The sequence below is a fragment of the Notothenia coriiceps genome, unplaced genomic scaffold (genome assembly GCF_000735185.1).
Source record: "Notothenia coriiceps isolate Sejong01 unplaced genomic scaffold, NC01 NC01_scaffold00000339, whole genome shotgun sequence".
Taxonomy (NCBI): Eukaryota; Metazoa; Chordata; class Actinopteri; order Perciformes; family Nototheniidae; genus Notothenia; species Notothenia coriiceps.
Window position 1 is genome coordinate 24,001,792 of NW_011333040.1, and position 16,501 is coordinate 24,018,292.

Genomic DNA, 16,501 nt, shown 5'->3' on the forward strand with positions numbered 1-16,501 from the left:
TTTTGGAAAAGTGGGGGGGACTATGTCCCCCCTGTCACCAGTGGAAATTACGCCCACTGCCCGCATCAGACCCTCCCTCTCATCGACCGCTGCTGAAACTCTGATCCATGCCTTCATAACATCCCGACTGGAATACTGCAACAGCATACTTTTTGGATCACCTGCATTCACACTAAAAAAACTTCAATATGTCCAAAACTCAGCTGCCCACTTGCTCACCTCCACCCGACGCTCCGACCACATCACCCCTATCCTCCATGACCTCCACTGGCCCCCCATCAAACACTGCATTGACTTTAAAATATTACTTTTCACTTTCAAAGCCCTCAACAACCTTGCCCCCCCCCTACCTCTGTGACCTCATCCAACGACACACCCCCACCCGTCGCCTCAGGTCTGCTGAAGCTAACCTACTGCAGCCCATCAGGACAAAGCTCCGGACCTGGGGTGACAGGGCCTTCGCAGCAGCCTCCCCCACACTCTGGAACTCCCTCCCCTGCCACGTCAGATCCGCCAACACTCTCACATCATTCAAACAATCCCTCAAAACTCACCTTTTCACTCTTGCCTTCAACTCCTGATCAACTAACCCCTGGCCCTTATTCCTCCTAGCTTAGCACTTTCTACTTTTGTTGTTATTTTGTTTTACTTACTTGTAAGCGCTTTGAGCACCAGGAAAAGCGCTTTATAAATGTAATGTATTATTATTATACTGTACTATCTCCGTATAGTACAGTATATTTGCCTCATGGTTCACTGGACTGGTGCACTCGAGGGCAACACACATGTTCACACTTTCAATGTTACACCATTGACTGTCATTGACAACAGGGAGCTACAGTACATGCAACAAACATGCTTGTCCAGCTGAAAGATGTTGTTCATGGAATATTTATTTCACATACACATATATGTCTATTTGTGTTTCAATTCCCAACTGTATTAATGATATGTTGTTGTTCTTGTCAAACAGTGGGTTATAAAGCCCTTCAATATACTGCGAGGCAAGTTCCTGCAAAAATGTCACCTCACACTTTAAAACACATTAAGAATGTTGCTTGCTGCATGTTGCCTCTAGAGACTCTGGGTGCTTTCATCTCTGTTATTTGGTTTATATTGTCCAAAACAAGAGAAAAAATGACAAATAGTTGTATTTTAATATACCCACATGCCCTCAACCTGCCATGTGCAGAGTTAAAGGACAAAACTAATGATAAATCTTCCCTTTCTGTGGCATAGAGCTCCATCGCCTATTAAAAACACATGAAAGAGGCACACATAACATGCTCCTTCCTATTTTGAATTCAAAATCTTACACTTATCACACACTTATCCTGCTGCCACAAATATACTCACTGCAACACAGAATGTGGATTAATCTACCGCTAGAAATAATCCCCAATCAATGAAATATTTCCTGCCTGCCCCAAAGCCACAACTGCCGACAAATACTGGATGTTATCCTTTTCACTCGCGCTCACTTTTACTTTAATTTAGGTTCATCTTTGGTTACAGACATCTAATAAACACAATTGAATTTTGCATTAAGATGTGACTGTTTATTTGTAGATAATGTATTGTGTTTTGTTCGTCCCTCACGGCTCTTGGTTTTTCCAGCCAGTATATATTTTGCATAGTCAGTTAGGTTAGCTTTGTGAAGGACAGGTTAATGACTGTTGTAGTTCAGTCTGAGTTCAGTTCTGTTTCGTTGTCATCTTTTAAGGGCAACTTTAAAACATAATCACATTTGTTTTGCTCATAAATACCCACCATATTTATTTATTTGTCATGTGTTTTTACATTCATTTTACGTTCAACTAAGTAAATATTATCCAATACTTTGTGCTCTGTGTTTACGCCTATACGATTATGTCCTGATAACGATGACGCAATAGCCCCGCGTCTCCCCACCTCTCCGCTCCGTGTTTTATTCTTATATTATTAGATAGAGTCTTTATTCATTTGTTTTAAAGCTCAATAAATAACAAAGAAGACCTTTGACCGGCACTTTTCTAATTTTGTCCAGAAGATTTAAACTTTAACGGACATGTTGAACGGCGGAAACAAATCTAACTGAAACTCTGCCGCATGGTCCCCTCGTTCCTTGGAAGAGGTGGAGAGGTGGGTGTTTGTCATCTGCTGTTGGACTACCGGCGAGATTTACAGCAGGAGCAAACGCTTGCCTCGGGGAGGGAGAAAAAGAGGCAGAGCGTCCACAGCGGAGAATAAAAAGAAAGGCAACCATGGCAAACATGCGGGGGAAGTCTTCTTCGCTGCTTTTGTGCAGGACTGCAGCGCCACTTACAGGCCTGGCATATGTACTACAGCGTCTCCAGCGCTTTCGAGCGGTCTCGTGTGAGCGGACACGTTTCTGGTACCTGTTGCGTGTGGACGGAAGACTTTTTTGATAACGATTGCGGTCCGTTATCGTTTTCGTCCTCGTGTGGCAAGGGGATAACTATTTTTGCAAGATGCTTCTAAAGAGGCAGAAATATAGGATCTACAGGCTTGAAATGCTTAAGTCATAATCATCATTTAGAACAGGATATTAGGGAGACTACATTGTGTGGAAAAGGGATTGGTTTACAACTGCTTATGTGGCTGGTATACTGAATGTATGTACTGTATGTTGCAGTATCTTAATATCAGTCTCAAAACAGATTGTACTCATATTAATGCACTGAAAACAGCTGAGGTAGGATTTAGTATGAAATTCTATTACGACTAGACCACCAACAAAATATCACTGCAGAAAATAACCTTTGACAACATTCATTATTTTTGTTTCTGTTACAACTCTGAAAAACCACCATGTTTGATGTCGTATTTTATTTTCTGATGTATTTTCTGATGCAATCTAGCTTAAATCTAAATAAAAACGTCATTTTGACCTTGCCCTGTCTGATTACAGCTGAGTGTATCCTGCCACTTGATGAACTAAACTCCAGGCTAATTACGTGCGTGTGCGTGTGCGTGCGTGTGTGTGTGTGTGTGTGCTGGCAGAGGTTATGGTAACATACTTCTGACACAACCATGAGACACACATGGGTCAAACACACACAGATCCTCAGCGACTTGCACTGACCCTCGGCAAAGTTGACACACAGTACAAAAGGCGTGCTGTATAAACGCTGACGGATACATCTTTGTTTGGATTACATTACATGAGAATTTATGATGCTTTGGGGAAAGCGATGTCACTGGGTCACCAAAACAAGGAAGGTCACAACAGGGAACCAATAGAGGATAGCCATACAAATAAAGTCAAAACAAATACTGTAGGGGGTTATACTGTGTAAACATGTGCATCTAAAAAGGAATTATGTTCCACAAATAGTCTACCAGATAATGCGGGTATTAACAAATAACAAGAGTTTACAGCCATGCTAGCAGCTTTATCGGTTAAGTAAACTAATTTAAAAGTAGACACAAGTTTAGGGCTACAGTTTGTTTGTTTGTTTGTTTGTTTGTTTGCACAGTTCAAAAGAAGTTGATGTTGAAAATTAGAGAGGATGTTTTGGAACCCATGTTTACCATGTCGACTATCTTGGTTCAGCATGCTAACTAGCACTAAAACTGGCACTCTAATGTTGCTTTAAGTTAAGAAAGACAAAGTTAGAAATGAGCTGATGAACAAAGCCAAGCATTTAATAGCAAATTAGGCAGAGCTTTTCTTTTAATACTTGGTGGAGACCAAAAACAGAGCTAAAAGAATATTGGACAATATTTAGTCTGAATGATGTTGCTCTGGTTCTGCTTGGTGTGTATATGGTATATTTGGGTACAGTGATAGCATTGCTGTGGTTACAGGTACTGACCCATTGCATTTGTGTTTATAGTGTTGTGTGAATTTGGCATTTGGAAAAAGCAATTTTTTGAGTGTCTGGTTGTGATGGTGTGTGTGCAGTGGGTTGTGCGTTGGTGTTCGGATCAGGGAGTCACAGGTTCAAACCCCACTGCAGTCAGCATGTGACCCTGAGACACTTCACCCCAAATTGTTCCTGTGGGGATTGCCCACAGTATTGAGTATGTAAGTCGCTTTGGATAAAAGCGTCTAACAAGTGACAGCTCATGTAATGTAATGATGCATGTGAATATTATGTTGATTCATCAGTTCACATGCAGCGTTAAAGCAGTACAAATAAAGGTGAACTCCTAGAGTGACGAGAATACGCAAATCTGAAGGCAGCAAATACTGCATGGGAATGTGTCATGGCATTAAAAGCTGCTGATATCCAACACGGATGTTTACTTAGTAATATAGAGACAATTGGATGGCCAATAAAAGAGCCATTTACTGAAGATGTATTGCTCTCATCGATGTAAATCAACAATAAAACTGAAAACTAATATTGACACAGCGGGCACTGAGTGGAAGAGCTTTTCCTTTTACAGCCACCGACCCACTGTTCCTGTGGGAGATAAGAACCAGTATCAGGAGGGTCTGCTGTGTGTGAATGTGTGTGTGTAAACTGTATATAGCAGCCCCCTGCCTCATCCCCACACACATACTCATCTTTAGCCCTCTCTCAACAGGAATTACTCATAGCAGCAAAGGTCAGAGGTCGCTCCTCAGAGGGCGCATGAGGATGTGGTGGTGTATGCATCATTCACCAAAAGGAACTCTTTTCTCACTAAGCCACCGGGAAATGAGGCTCTCCTCTGCTCTGGGCTTCCACATGTACACTGCCGCCAGCCAGCCAGCCAGCCAGCCACACACACACACACACACAGCCAGCCAGCAGTTTTCAAGTCAATAATGTTTTTCGCAGCAGTCTTTTTGCACGTTGGAGGCTTTCAATCACAATTTTAGACGCAGTGCCAATAATAAATGTGCAGTAAGTTATTACAAACCCAGATAGGCAAGGGCAATGCAGAACGTTTTATGATAGGAGATATCTGTACATTACAGCAGGTCAAAAACAATCCCATTTACGGTGCTCACAACATTACATAAAAACTTGTTAAAAAATGTAACATTGTCATACTCCACTGTATATTCCACTGGCCTCAGTGTATACAGTTTTTGAAGTGGCTTATTCTTCAGTATTTCGGAAGCTGAATAGCACAAGATCTAAGTGAGAAAGCGACTCTTTGAAATAACTCCTCATCCCACTAGAGGAAAAGTGAAAGCTTTGATTTTGCTATAAAGCAGAAGTACATTTTTAACCAAGACGTCCTCTGAGTCTAATTCCTAAAACATAATTAGTGCCTTGCTCCACCAGAGTGACCACATGTAATGATCAATTATGCAAATGATCTTTGAAGCCCTATTTCATATGCAGTGAAATTGGCCATGGCTGCTTTTCTGTTGAAATTAAAGTAATATTAGGTCCTAATTATACAATATTTTCTCAGCATGATATCCCAAGACTTGATTTAATTATCTGGTTGTTATTATGGCCTCCAGGCACAGGTCTTGGGGGGATTGAGTGTGTGTGTGTGTGTGTGTGTGTGTGTGTGTGTGTGTGTGTGTGTGTGTGTGTGTGTGTGTGTGTGTGTGTGTGTGTGTGTGTGTGTGTGTGTGTGTGTGTGTGTGTGTGTGTGTGTGTGTGTGTGTGTGTGTGTGTGTGTGTGTGTGTGTGTGTGTGCAATGACTCACAATTTTTGGAATAAACTATTGACATATGTATTGACTGTTTTATACTATCATTGACTGCTGACTCCTGATTACTACAATTTATTTCAAATGCTTTTTATCATTACATGTTTCTTTTTGTATTGTTTCAGATGGCATGTACTCCTATGTTGCTGTTCTGTTTGTTCCTCTATTGTGTACATTCTTATCTTACGGTGGCTGATGTAATGCCCAAAAACATTTCCATGAGGAGAAACATGAGCTGCACTTTCCAAAAAGATTCCAATATAAAAAAAACATATGTGCCAAATGGGTTTTACTTAAAGCACTGTATAAAACAAACGCTGAAATGAAAAAACGCCGAAGCTCAAAACACCACATAAATGGGCACACTAAAAAGGGACTCACGATGTTCGAAGATTATACAGTTAAACAAGTATCACTGTTGGCAGAGTTAGTCAGTTTTATAATTGTAAGTGTTTTGTCAGTATATTTAAAATGGCTTGGTTATCTACAGTACGTTAGCAAGCTAGCTTACAGCAGATCTGCAGGAAGGAAGGAATCATGTGATCATGGTCCTGGACTGGTCCCAGCTGTGTGCGTCACATTTTAATGTCCTATGGTTTCTGATGTGAAATTATGAATGATTTAAGGGTCAGCTACATTTTCGGAGTGGCTGTGGCTCAGTGGATAGAGTACTGGACTTTGAATCAGAGGATAGCAAGTTCTAGTCCCACTGCATTCAGCATGTCGTTGTGTCCCTGAGACACTTCACCCCAAATTTCTCCTGTGGGGATTGTCCACAGTATTGAGTATGTAAGTCGCTTTGGATAAAAGCGTCTAACAAGTGACATGTAATGTAATGTCAGTTACATTTCCTTCCGATGACTTTGTCTGCTCCTGTGCAGCTCGAGGCGTTGACATTCTCAGACAGAATAAGTATAGACAGCGGGTTCAGTGTCCCATGAACAGAGAGGTGACATTTGGTAGACAATTGTGGTTTGTCTCAATTTATCTGCAATCTTTGAGTGCACTTTTTATTTTTGGATAAAACACATTTTCCTAGATTTGAAACGGATTAACTTCAATTGTAAAAATGTGTCAAGACAATTATGTATTATTATGCAAACCTTTCAAAAGGTACCAAATTCAAATTAAGTCTTCATGATTATTAAGTCTAGACAACACATTTTCATAATTCCTCCCTTAAGGCCATGCATAACAGTAATGCAACAGACTTGAATAGAACATGAAGACCATAAAAACACATTTTAGTGGTGAGTAAGCGAATGCAATATTAAATAGATCATTCAACCTGCAGTCACTTTTTTGACAATATCATCTATCGCCTATCAACACATCTAGCAGACACAAAGGAACATTATTATTCATGTGATAATCTGCACTCCACTAGGTTCAGCAGATAATATGTGTGTGTTTGCTGAGCAGTCTTTACAGCTGTTTGATTTTGAAAACAGCTGCAGCAGTGACACGGAACAAGCTGTAATATATCTTCACAATAAAAATCTATAAATAATGTAAACATGTGAAAGTTTGCAGCTCTTTCACTCTGAGCTAATATGAACATATGTTTCATTTAGACTCTTGATGTCCAGTATAAAGGACTGTGTTTGTGGTGACCATGAAAAAGCTGTCTGCTGAAGGAGAGGCGCCGAGCTGCAGGAATATCCTTCAGCTCAAGTGGCGCTTTCATAGCTGCTCTTTTTACTGCTGCTCAAGCTCAATATTCAAGAGCCCTGTTGCATTTCAGTCATGTTCTGTAAAACAAATGACTTCCTGTTCCCCGGACACTATGCAAATATAAAACAGGTGGCTATAGCCTAAATTACGGCAGTTCTTTTGGCATAGGTGTAGTAGAGAGTCAAAAGTTATTTATGAATGCAATGACAAAGCATACGTTAGAGTTATTGATGGTTGGCTCTTTGAAATGCTTTATGCACCACATACTTTTGAGTAGTCCCCACATTTCCATAAAATAGGAATGCTGTAACTGGGCTGTTCACAATATACATGTAGCATATAATATAGAGCATCACTTATATCCAGCACCATGGTAAAAGTGCGGAGCCGATCATAATCACATATCAGAGGTGAGCCTGTGTTGGACTTGGCATGCTGTGTGTGCACCTGACCTTTCATCAGCGCTCATTACACAACACAGCTCGTGTCGAGAACAACTGTGATGCAATGCAACTGAAGATTCCACTGAGTTATCTTCAGGAAACCTCTCCATTTGTATTGTGTCCTGCATTGCTAAGCACCTAAGTACATTGTGAATATCACTTCATATTTTTTACTCAAAGAAATAAATTGTTTTCATGAGAGGGCCGTGTGTGTATTTGCAGTTTAGCTTGTCAAGACGCCTGCAGAACTAAACTATGGCTTTGGGGAGTGGTGTTGACCTTTCACGCAACTGAATGCCTCCATCACAAATCCGTGTCAAATGATACTCTTTTGGAAATGGTATCACCTTAAGGTCCCTGCTATTGTCATATTTTTTAAACACAACCCTGCCACACACACAGGTTTACCTGCAAGAGGTTTTCCTATTTCCTATTCCTAGTAAGTTGAGGAGCATTCTAGAACTCTGTGTGCCTATGTCCCCAGCTTCAAGTGTTACTGCAGGTGGTGATCATTTCCCGGTCGTCAAGTACAGACGCTTTGTCCCACCCCTCTGTGTTTGATTCCGACATACAAGCCAACCTTCAGCGTCTTGATTCGACTAACCAGGCTTCCAACTAACTCCAATGTTAACCGGTAATCCAAAGAAAAATTAGACCGCTTTTAACTTGATACTTTCTGGCTTATTATTTGAGCATTTTTCACAGTAATCAGAGACATGCAAGTCTTTGCTAACTATGTCAAGAAACAAAGCCATGAAAATATTCCTCTGTGTTCTAATGAAATGTAATGTGCACCTTTTTGGCTCTTTTCATACAAATGTATTAGACTGATCCTCCGTACTGGCCCTAAGTCAGTGCTCTACGCCACACATCATGACCCAGTAGAACAGTACGGTGTCGGGTCTTACTATGGACTCGTTGCTCCTGGCGGTGGTGTTGAAGTCCACATCCAGGTTCTTCTCCTCGCCAGGGACCGGCAGGTAGTTGTCGTTCCTCCTCATGCTGGCAGACACCTCCTGCTGTGGGCTGACTGAGTGCTCACGAGCTAGGGTCGGAGATCCTGGGAGAGGAGCAGAGATGAATATGAATTGAGTTATTAGCCTAACACTAGCACTGACCATGCAGAGTTTAAAGCCCTTGATCCAGGCTAAATACCCTGTTTCTACCCGACTTTTTCTTTTTGTTGATGTCGCAGTGGATAAATCACCATGGATGCTCAGGCTTTTAGTCCCTCACAACACACATCCTCCTGACACAATCACCACAGTCAAATCCCAACAAAAAGACTCCTCACTGTAGTGCTCACCATCCTCTGAACAACCTGTCCCCATCATTTGTGTCTTCTTTGATTGTCTCCTCCATGTTTGCCTGTTTGTTTGTTTTTTATCATGTGTTGCTGCTTTGAACCTCTTAGAGTATTAATTGAAGTGTATGGTGTCCTTGGGTATCGTGAAAGGCATGCTTAAATACAAATACATGTATTATTATAAAACATATTGCTAAATCTTCCTGTGTCAAGGCTTTACACATGTACATACATAACAGACTGAAAAGAGCACCCCATCAAATGAGAAAGAAACAAATTCATTACAGATTACATCGAGTTGTTTTCTCAGTGACATTATACAGGGGAAACAGAGCCATCAAGAGCAGCTGTTGGTTAAACTGCAGCTGAACCATAGTGTTTCTCTCATGTTAGTAAGAATCTATCTGACTCCCGGCCAAAGCTTCCTGCCACACAATATTCACACTGAGACTACATATAAGACTAAATGCAATATGAAACCATTAGAGACAACCTACGATGCAGCTTCTATTTTTCTGAAAGCAGAACTGTTTTGTACTTGACTTTAAATTGGATAACTAATGCATTTTCTTTCAAGTTAGTGTTGCCACAGTATGTTGCACTGCTTTAAAAATAAGTAAAACAGCATCATAAAATTCCTAAAAAATATAGGATAATATATATAATAAAGGTTATTTAAAACAGGCTCTTGATCAACTCATTCAGTAATCCCTCAATAAGCAAAACTGTATGGATATGATCATCTTAAGGCAAGTTCAAATGAGTAAATCCAAAAACAATAATTGATGCAGTGAGGATTTATATTGCAAACCAAATGTGAAAACCAGATTTTTATAATCTGCTAAATGAGACAGATTGTTTAGCAGCTCATCAAGGGAAATGCTACTACCTCCCATTTATTATACGAAAAGAAAACATTATTAAGAACCAGAGTACAATTTTGAGATATTACGTTTTGTTTCCATGGTAACAATTTGGTTCATAAATGTAACACATTTTACCCCCTCTTGCCCCAGATCACTCACAAACTTTACGAGACGGCAGTAAACGCAGCACGGCACACTGAGGAAGGCTAGAAATAAACAGATAAAGACGGATGAACGGCCACTCTCCATTTACAGGAAACAGCTGTCGCCATGGATACTGATAGACGCGCGGCTGGTTCAACCATTATATCACAAGCTGTTCTTCTGTAATATCCCCAAAATTAGCACGATCCAGCTGATTTATGTGAACTCATTAGCGGAGGCTGAATATTATCTCTTAAAAGAATTATGGGATGGAGGTTAGTGTGCTCCAATGGCAGACATTCCTGTGTGTAATGAAGCTCTCAAGATGAAGGTTACCAGTCACAGACTGCCGTAGGCTAAAACACTCATATATATTTATACCTTCTCTTACACCAGGCCACAGTCTGTAATCATGACATTCCCATCAACCGTGATGGATACTTTTAATTAATAAAAAGCTCAGGAGGAAACATCATGAAGAAAACAATTGAATGCACCTCTCCTGGGTGTTCATAGGGAGTATCAGTATCACTGGATAACTGCTTGTTACACACTGCTAAACACAACTCGATGCTGATCTGTTCAATGTTTAGAGAGGTTAGTAATATTAGATATTCTCAGTTCTCAGACGTTCAACAAGATGACACTCGGAAGGCGTCCTCTCTGGGTCCTGTTAACATAACTTAAAGGGGACCTATCATGCAAAATGCATTTCTTTATGTCTTTTATACATAAATATGTGTCCCCGGTGTGTCAGGGAACTCACAAAGTGTCAGAAAACTAAACCCTCTCTCTTTTCCTCCATACCCACATCTAAACATTTTTTTTTTTAAAAGGGGGGAGCAGATCCATAATTTTCCCTCCTATAACGTCATTGGCGACATCAGGCACACGTGACACGTCCCAACCTATCGTCGGTTATAGGTTTAACAGAAACACAACTCCTTGAGGAAATTGCCAACTCTGCAATTGCCCACTTCGGTAGAAACCTCTTTGGGGACACTTTATAATCCGTCAAGACCAGAAGAGGGGGGGTTCATAAGGCAACAGTGAATGGTTTGCGTACACTTCGGTCTTCAGTGACTGTTCATTGTTGGTAGAACATATGACTGTAAAATGCTGTACCATCATTCCACTGATACATTTCACCACCCTTATGATTTTGTTAGAATGAAAAATGAACTATCAGTTCTGCAAGGGGCCATCAGAGAACTACAAACATCTGCGCCTCAAACAAGGCTGAGCAAAGAGACTATTCTTACAAATTAAGTACATTTTGAATAAATCAACATCTCTGTTTATTTGTGGTTGTTTTTGCGATGAACATATGTTGAAACTCTCCAAGCTCTGTTTTGGTTTCCAACAACTCCTGTAATATCTGGCTCTTTAGCTGCTAAATACTCCACTGTGTTCACTAGCTAGATGCTAACTTTGCATAACTGAAGTTTGTGCCAGGCAGATAGTGTACTGCAAAGTGTATATCACAGTTTATTTCCTGAACAGCTGCTGCTAGAAACAACACTGAAGAGAGCTGTGAGACTGAAGCAAAAACAATCAATATGGAGGTGGAGAAACCAAAACCAACTTGGGACCACTGGTTTTTAGCATCCCAGATGTTAAATACATTGAGTTAAGATTTCATTAATAATTTGAATCAATTTGCAGCCGTTCAAAAGTTACTGCAGATAATCCATCAGAGAGATTTCCTTGTGATTAAATGAACTAAAGCCACTGACTGTCTGATGGTAAAAGTCTGTCTAATGCAACAGGGTGCAGCCTTAACCTGTTAAGCCCGAGAGCCCCCGGTAGAGGGGGCTGCAGGTTTTTTTTCTCACGAAACTGTGTCTCAGGGCTTCTTAATATTTAAAAACCTATTAATGTGTCATACCAGATTAACGGGAAGAAACTCAGCTAACTGACATTACGAACCATTTTTACCGAAACAAAACACAAGTCTCATAAGAAGTGTCTAAATGTCCCATGAGCGAAAAAATGCTAACGCACTTGGCACAGAACTCAAGGTAAAAATACCCTTATTACTTATCGTAACTGCACATACAAGATACCCAATTAAAGATGAGATTCCACAGATTATAAAGGTATTGCTATCGTCACTGAGCGATCAGAACTCGCGACAGGGAAAGCAAACACAGACATCACAACACGTAGCATTACGTAGTAAACACGTAGAGATCGTCTCACCTTAGCTGTTAATCTGATCAAAAGTCGTGTTCAATGGCATTAAAAAGATAAAAACGCTGCTGAGGGTTAATCCATAGGTTAATCCAGTGTGTCTGTCACCAAATTATTGATAATCCATAATTCCATTTTTATGTAAAAATGTATTAGCTGCTAATGATAGCCACCAGAGTGTATCGCAGCTTCCGGTTCCTTGGCGTTTTGCATCAATCTTGATACAGGGTACTTATTATATGTTAGTGTGTATGTATAGTTTGGATTCCTAAAGCTTTTAGTCTACTATCCCATCATCCAAGGGTGGTTTTCACTATAAGTATTTTTTTCTTTTTGTACGGACACTATAATTTACATTTTTTACTATGTTCAATCTGAATTTACTTTAAAATAAAAACATCTATATTGATTCTGACACTTCTACATCCAACTCAAAGATGTAACCTTGCTTTGAGAAAAAAGATTATTAATTTAACCCTATTAGAAGGGAAGATATGGTCATTTGTTCTGGGAATGTCATTTTCGAGCCTGAGACCTGAAAGTATAAACAATATAGTTAATGAGCTCAAACAAACAAACCATCACTGTGGTCCTTTAAAGCAGCTCTGCACAACTTCATGTCAGTGTGGAAGAGTTTGAGTGGTAATCTGTTGAAGAATCTCGGTCCGGAGAAAACCTGGGAAACGTTGAAGAAGAAGTGGTTTGAAGCTAATGGACTACAAACCATGCCACCAGTGCTGTGTGGTTCTATAAATCTGCACTAGACAGCCTCACGTGTTGGTGGCTATAAAGAGGTATGTTTTAAATATTTAAAGAAAGTCAGACAAATTAGGTCTACATTTGTTAATTATTTAATACAGCAGCATGTTGTTTGGATTGTGCATTTGTTATTGTCACTATCATCATAAGAATCAGAATCAGGAACAGGTTTATTGCCAAGTCGGTTAACACATGCCTGTTTCTACAAATGATAGGGACATAACTATCATTGAGCAATGATTGGTTAATATTACAGGCTGTTTTCATACATTGTTCTTATTTATACCTACAAAAGTAAAGCACAATAATTAACAACCCACATAATCAATTAGTATAGGTGATGTTATCACGGGCCAGGACAGGTGAGTATAAAGAGCACCGAAGTCCGGTAATGGCTAGAGTCTTGGGTTTGGTCAAAAAAGGCTTCCATCATTATTTTAAACCAACATTGACTTATTTGTTATGTGACTTCCTTACATAAGCAATCCCAATTCCATAGTTATTTTGAAATGTCCATATTTCCAAAAGCGAACCAATACGTTTTGTTGGCTAATCAGGATTCGCACTGCAACTTTCTGAAGACATTATACAAATGCTTCCAAGAGATAACATTCAATAAAGAGACAAGAAGGTAAAAAGATTGAAGGATGAGCTAATACATTGGAACCTATAGGGACACCAGCAAGTAAATGCCAAGTTAATACGCCCAATTTCCTCTGAACTGCAGTTGTTACTGCCAACATTGGATAGTAGAGTCGTTATTCTTGTAAGATGAGATCCCTCACGGGATGACTATCACCCAAATAAGACTATGAATTGTTGCTATTGCTATATATATTTTACTATTGCCTCCACAATGATATTGTTTATATGCTTAGTGGAAGTGTTATGCAGCCAACAGTTTCATTCAGACTTAACCAGAAGTTTGAGTCCTGTTTCTGACTGAATATACACTATTTGCAGCCTATAATGGGTTCAGTAGGAGCCAGTGTGAAAAGATGTTCCTATAAACACTTAAATTAGTCTTTCTGTCTTCCTGACAAACAGCTTTAGTGGTTGTGTACATAATGACTGCCCTACCTCATAAGCTCAATCACAAGCAAGGAGCTGTTAGACTGCCGCAGAACCTCTTAGGGAGATATTTTTCTTGGAGGCTTGGCTATACAAAGTAAAGTCATGTCCATAGGTAAGAGGACTTGTTGCGTCCAACTTTCCAATGAAGGGGAAGTTAGAAAGTGTACATGAAATGAAGGCAACTATAGCTCAACAATGACACTTAAATGGGTCATTGAGCTCCAAGCTGTAGAACTGGCACAGACAGGACAGGGCCTCAGGCGAAGCTCGCTGTAAACGTGAGAGGATAGAGCAGATTTCATTACCTGAAGTGAACTTGATGTAACATACAGTATGTCGCATGGCAAGTTTGACTTCGACAGAATCAGCCTACTGACACTGAATATCTCACTCAGAATCCAGGCAAGAATACTTCCCCAAATGTGTGTTCTTTATCTGGTTAAACAGTATTCTTTATATGTAATTATCATTGCATGAAGAAAGTCCTTGATGCTGTTGTTGAATTGTGCTATTGGTTTGTTGGTAGGTACTGCCACAGGAAATCCTCTAATTGCCACAATTAAGTTCCGACAAGTCTCTGCAACCATATTATGTGTTTATTTAAAATAACATCAATCAGATTTATAACGGCTTTATTAGTTTCAGGTACTCCATGGCAACGCAACCCTGCCCAAGTCTTGATATAATCTGCCAAATGTCTTGACACACAGCCTAGACAGGCGGCACCCAGTGTGGGAATGGATTTGCTTTCACAACATGAGATGTTTTACTGTAAATCTACATTTATGACTATGATAAGACCATGTTTCTGAAATCTGCACACACAAGGTTATCATGTTACCATTTGTGTCCTCTTAGATATCAAAAAGTAATGTGTTTGCATGGTCAACAGGTTAGGAAAAACCTTTGACCTCAGTTAGCAGAATAGTAAACCGCTTAACTTGCAATATAATAAGAGCCAAGCCCGAACAGAGACATGCTGCAAAATAAAAGATCTCCATGCAAATCACTGGAATAGTCATTTGCCTGTTGCCTTGAGAACTGGTGCTAAGATCATGCCAATACTTTTAGGAAATCCAGGAATCAGAAAACCTGCAGAAAAACTCAACGGCTGAACCGTGTTTCACCTGCCTTGGCCTTGGCCACACAGGAGTGGTTTACATTGAATAGAATAGCAATCTAACAGGATCACAAGGCATGCTGACAGTGTTTACACTCAGGGCGATGTGAACTGGCATCTGTCAACCCCAATGTGTACCTGTCTACCACAAATAATTACGTGTTACACAATGGCTCTGTTTCATAAGAAAGAGGGTGCTACATAATTCAACTATCCAACAATTCAGCACATGTTGCCTGCTTGTGGAAGAAAGATACAGAAGGTCTGAGGCATGTGTGCACTGTAAAATATTACCATGATTTCACAATATTTAGCAGTAATATTTTACAATAAATTACTGTTTTACCACTTTACAGTCTTTACCTGTAATATTCACAATATAATACTGTAATTTTGAATTTAATTCAAAATTACAGTATTATATTGTGAATATTACAGGTAAAGACTGTAAAGTGGTAAAACAGTAATTTATTGTAAAATATTACTGCTAAATATTGTGANCCAGGGACAGACCAGGTGCACCTGTAGCAGGGAGACAGAAAATAAAACAAGGAGGGGAGCACGTAACACATGTCTACACAGACATCCACTCGAAAGCAACAATTTTTCTGAAGAATGTGCTGACATGGGGCTTTAAATTGCCATGCCTCTTTTTGACTTTCGAGCCCGTCTCAGGATTAATGCCCAGGAAGCACCTGAAAACAATAAGCCAAGACAAGAATTTCAATTTACATATAGATTTATATGTTGCATCGTTTATTTTAAGGCACATGCAGCGGTGCCCCTTTCAATTTAAGTAAAACCTGCACCAAAGAAAGAAATTAGTATTTAAAGCCAAACAAGAGCGATAAAAGCAAGAAAATCCCTTAATTTGTTGTGTTATCACAGAGGGTGGTCTGAATACAGTATTTTACTATGAAATAATACAGTAACATGTTGTGAAATCCTGGTAATCGTTGATCCTGTACATTCACAGTAATTAACTGTGCCTGCATTGATTTCACTGTGAAATTCTAAATTACAATATTATATTGTGAACATTACAGGTAAAGACTGTAAAGTGGTTAAAACAGTAATTTATCTTAAAATATTACAGCTAAATATTGTGAAATCATGGTAATATGTTACAGTGTACATTTAAAAAACGTTCACTTTAAATAGCTAACATTTAAATCACTTCTCGTACTTTGTCAACCCCCCCAACAAGAATCTGTCATCAATGCTAGTGCTGTCAGACTTTAGTGGACAACTATGCAAGTTAGTTAAAGAAAAGAACATGTCAGGAATATAGTTTAACTTTATGCAACTGTGTTCTCT

The 16,501-nt window shown here is 39.6% G+C and overlaps 1 protein-coding gene across 1 annotated transcript in view; it reads right to left on the reverse strand.

The window, feature by feature from the left end:
• The window catches only part of LOC104949466 (anoctamin-1-like), a 52,510-nt gene that overhangs the window by 18,440 nt on the left and 17,569 nt on the right, over positions 1-16,501 (reverse strand). The window contains exon 2 of the mRNA XM_010775826.1: positions 8,631-8,782. Coding sequence (XP_010774128.1) covers positions 8,631-8,782 — 152 coding nt within the window. The remainder of the gene's footprint in view (positions 1-8,630; positions 8,783-16,501) is intronic.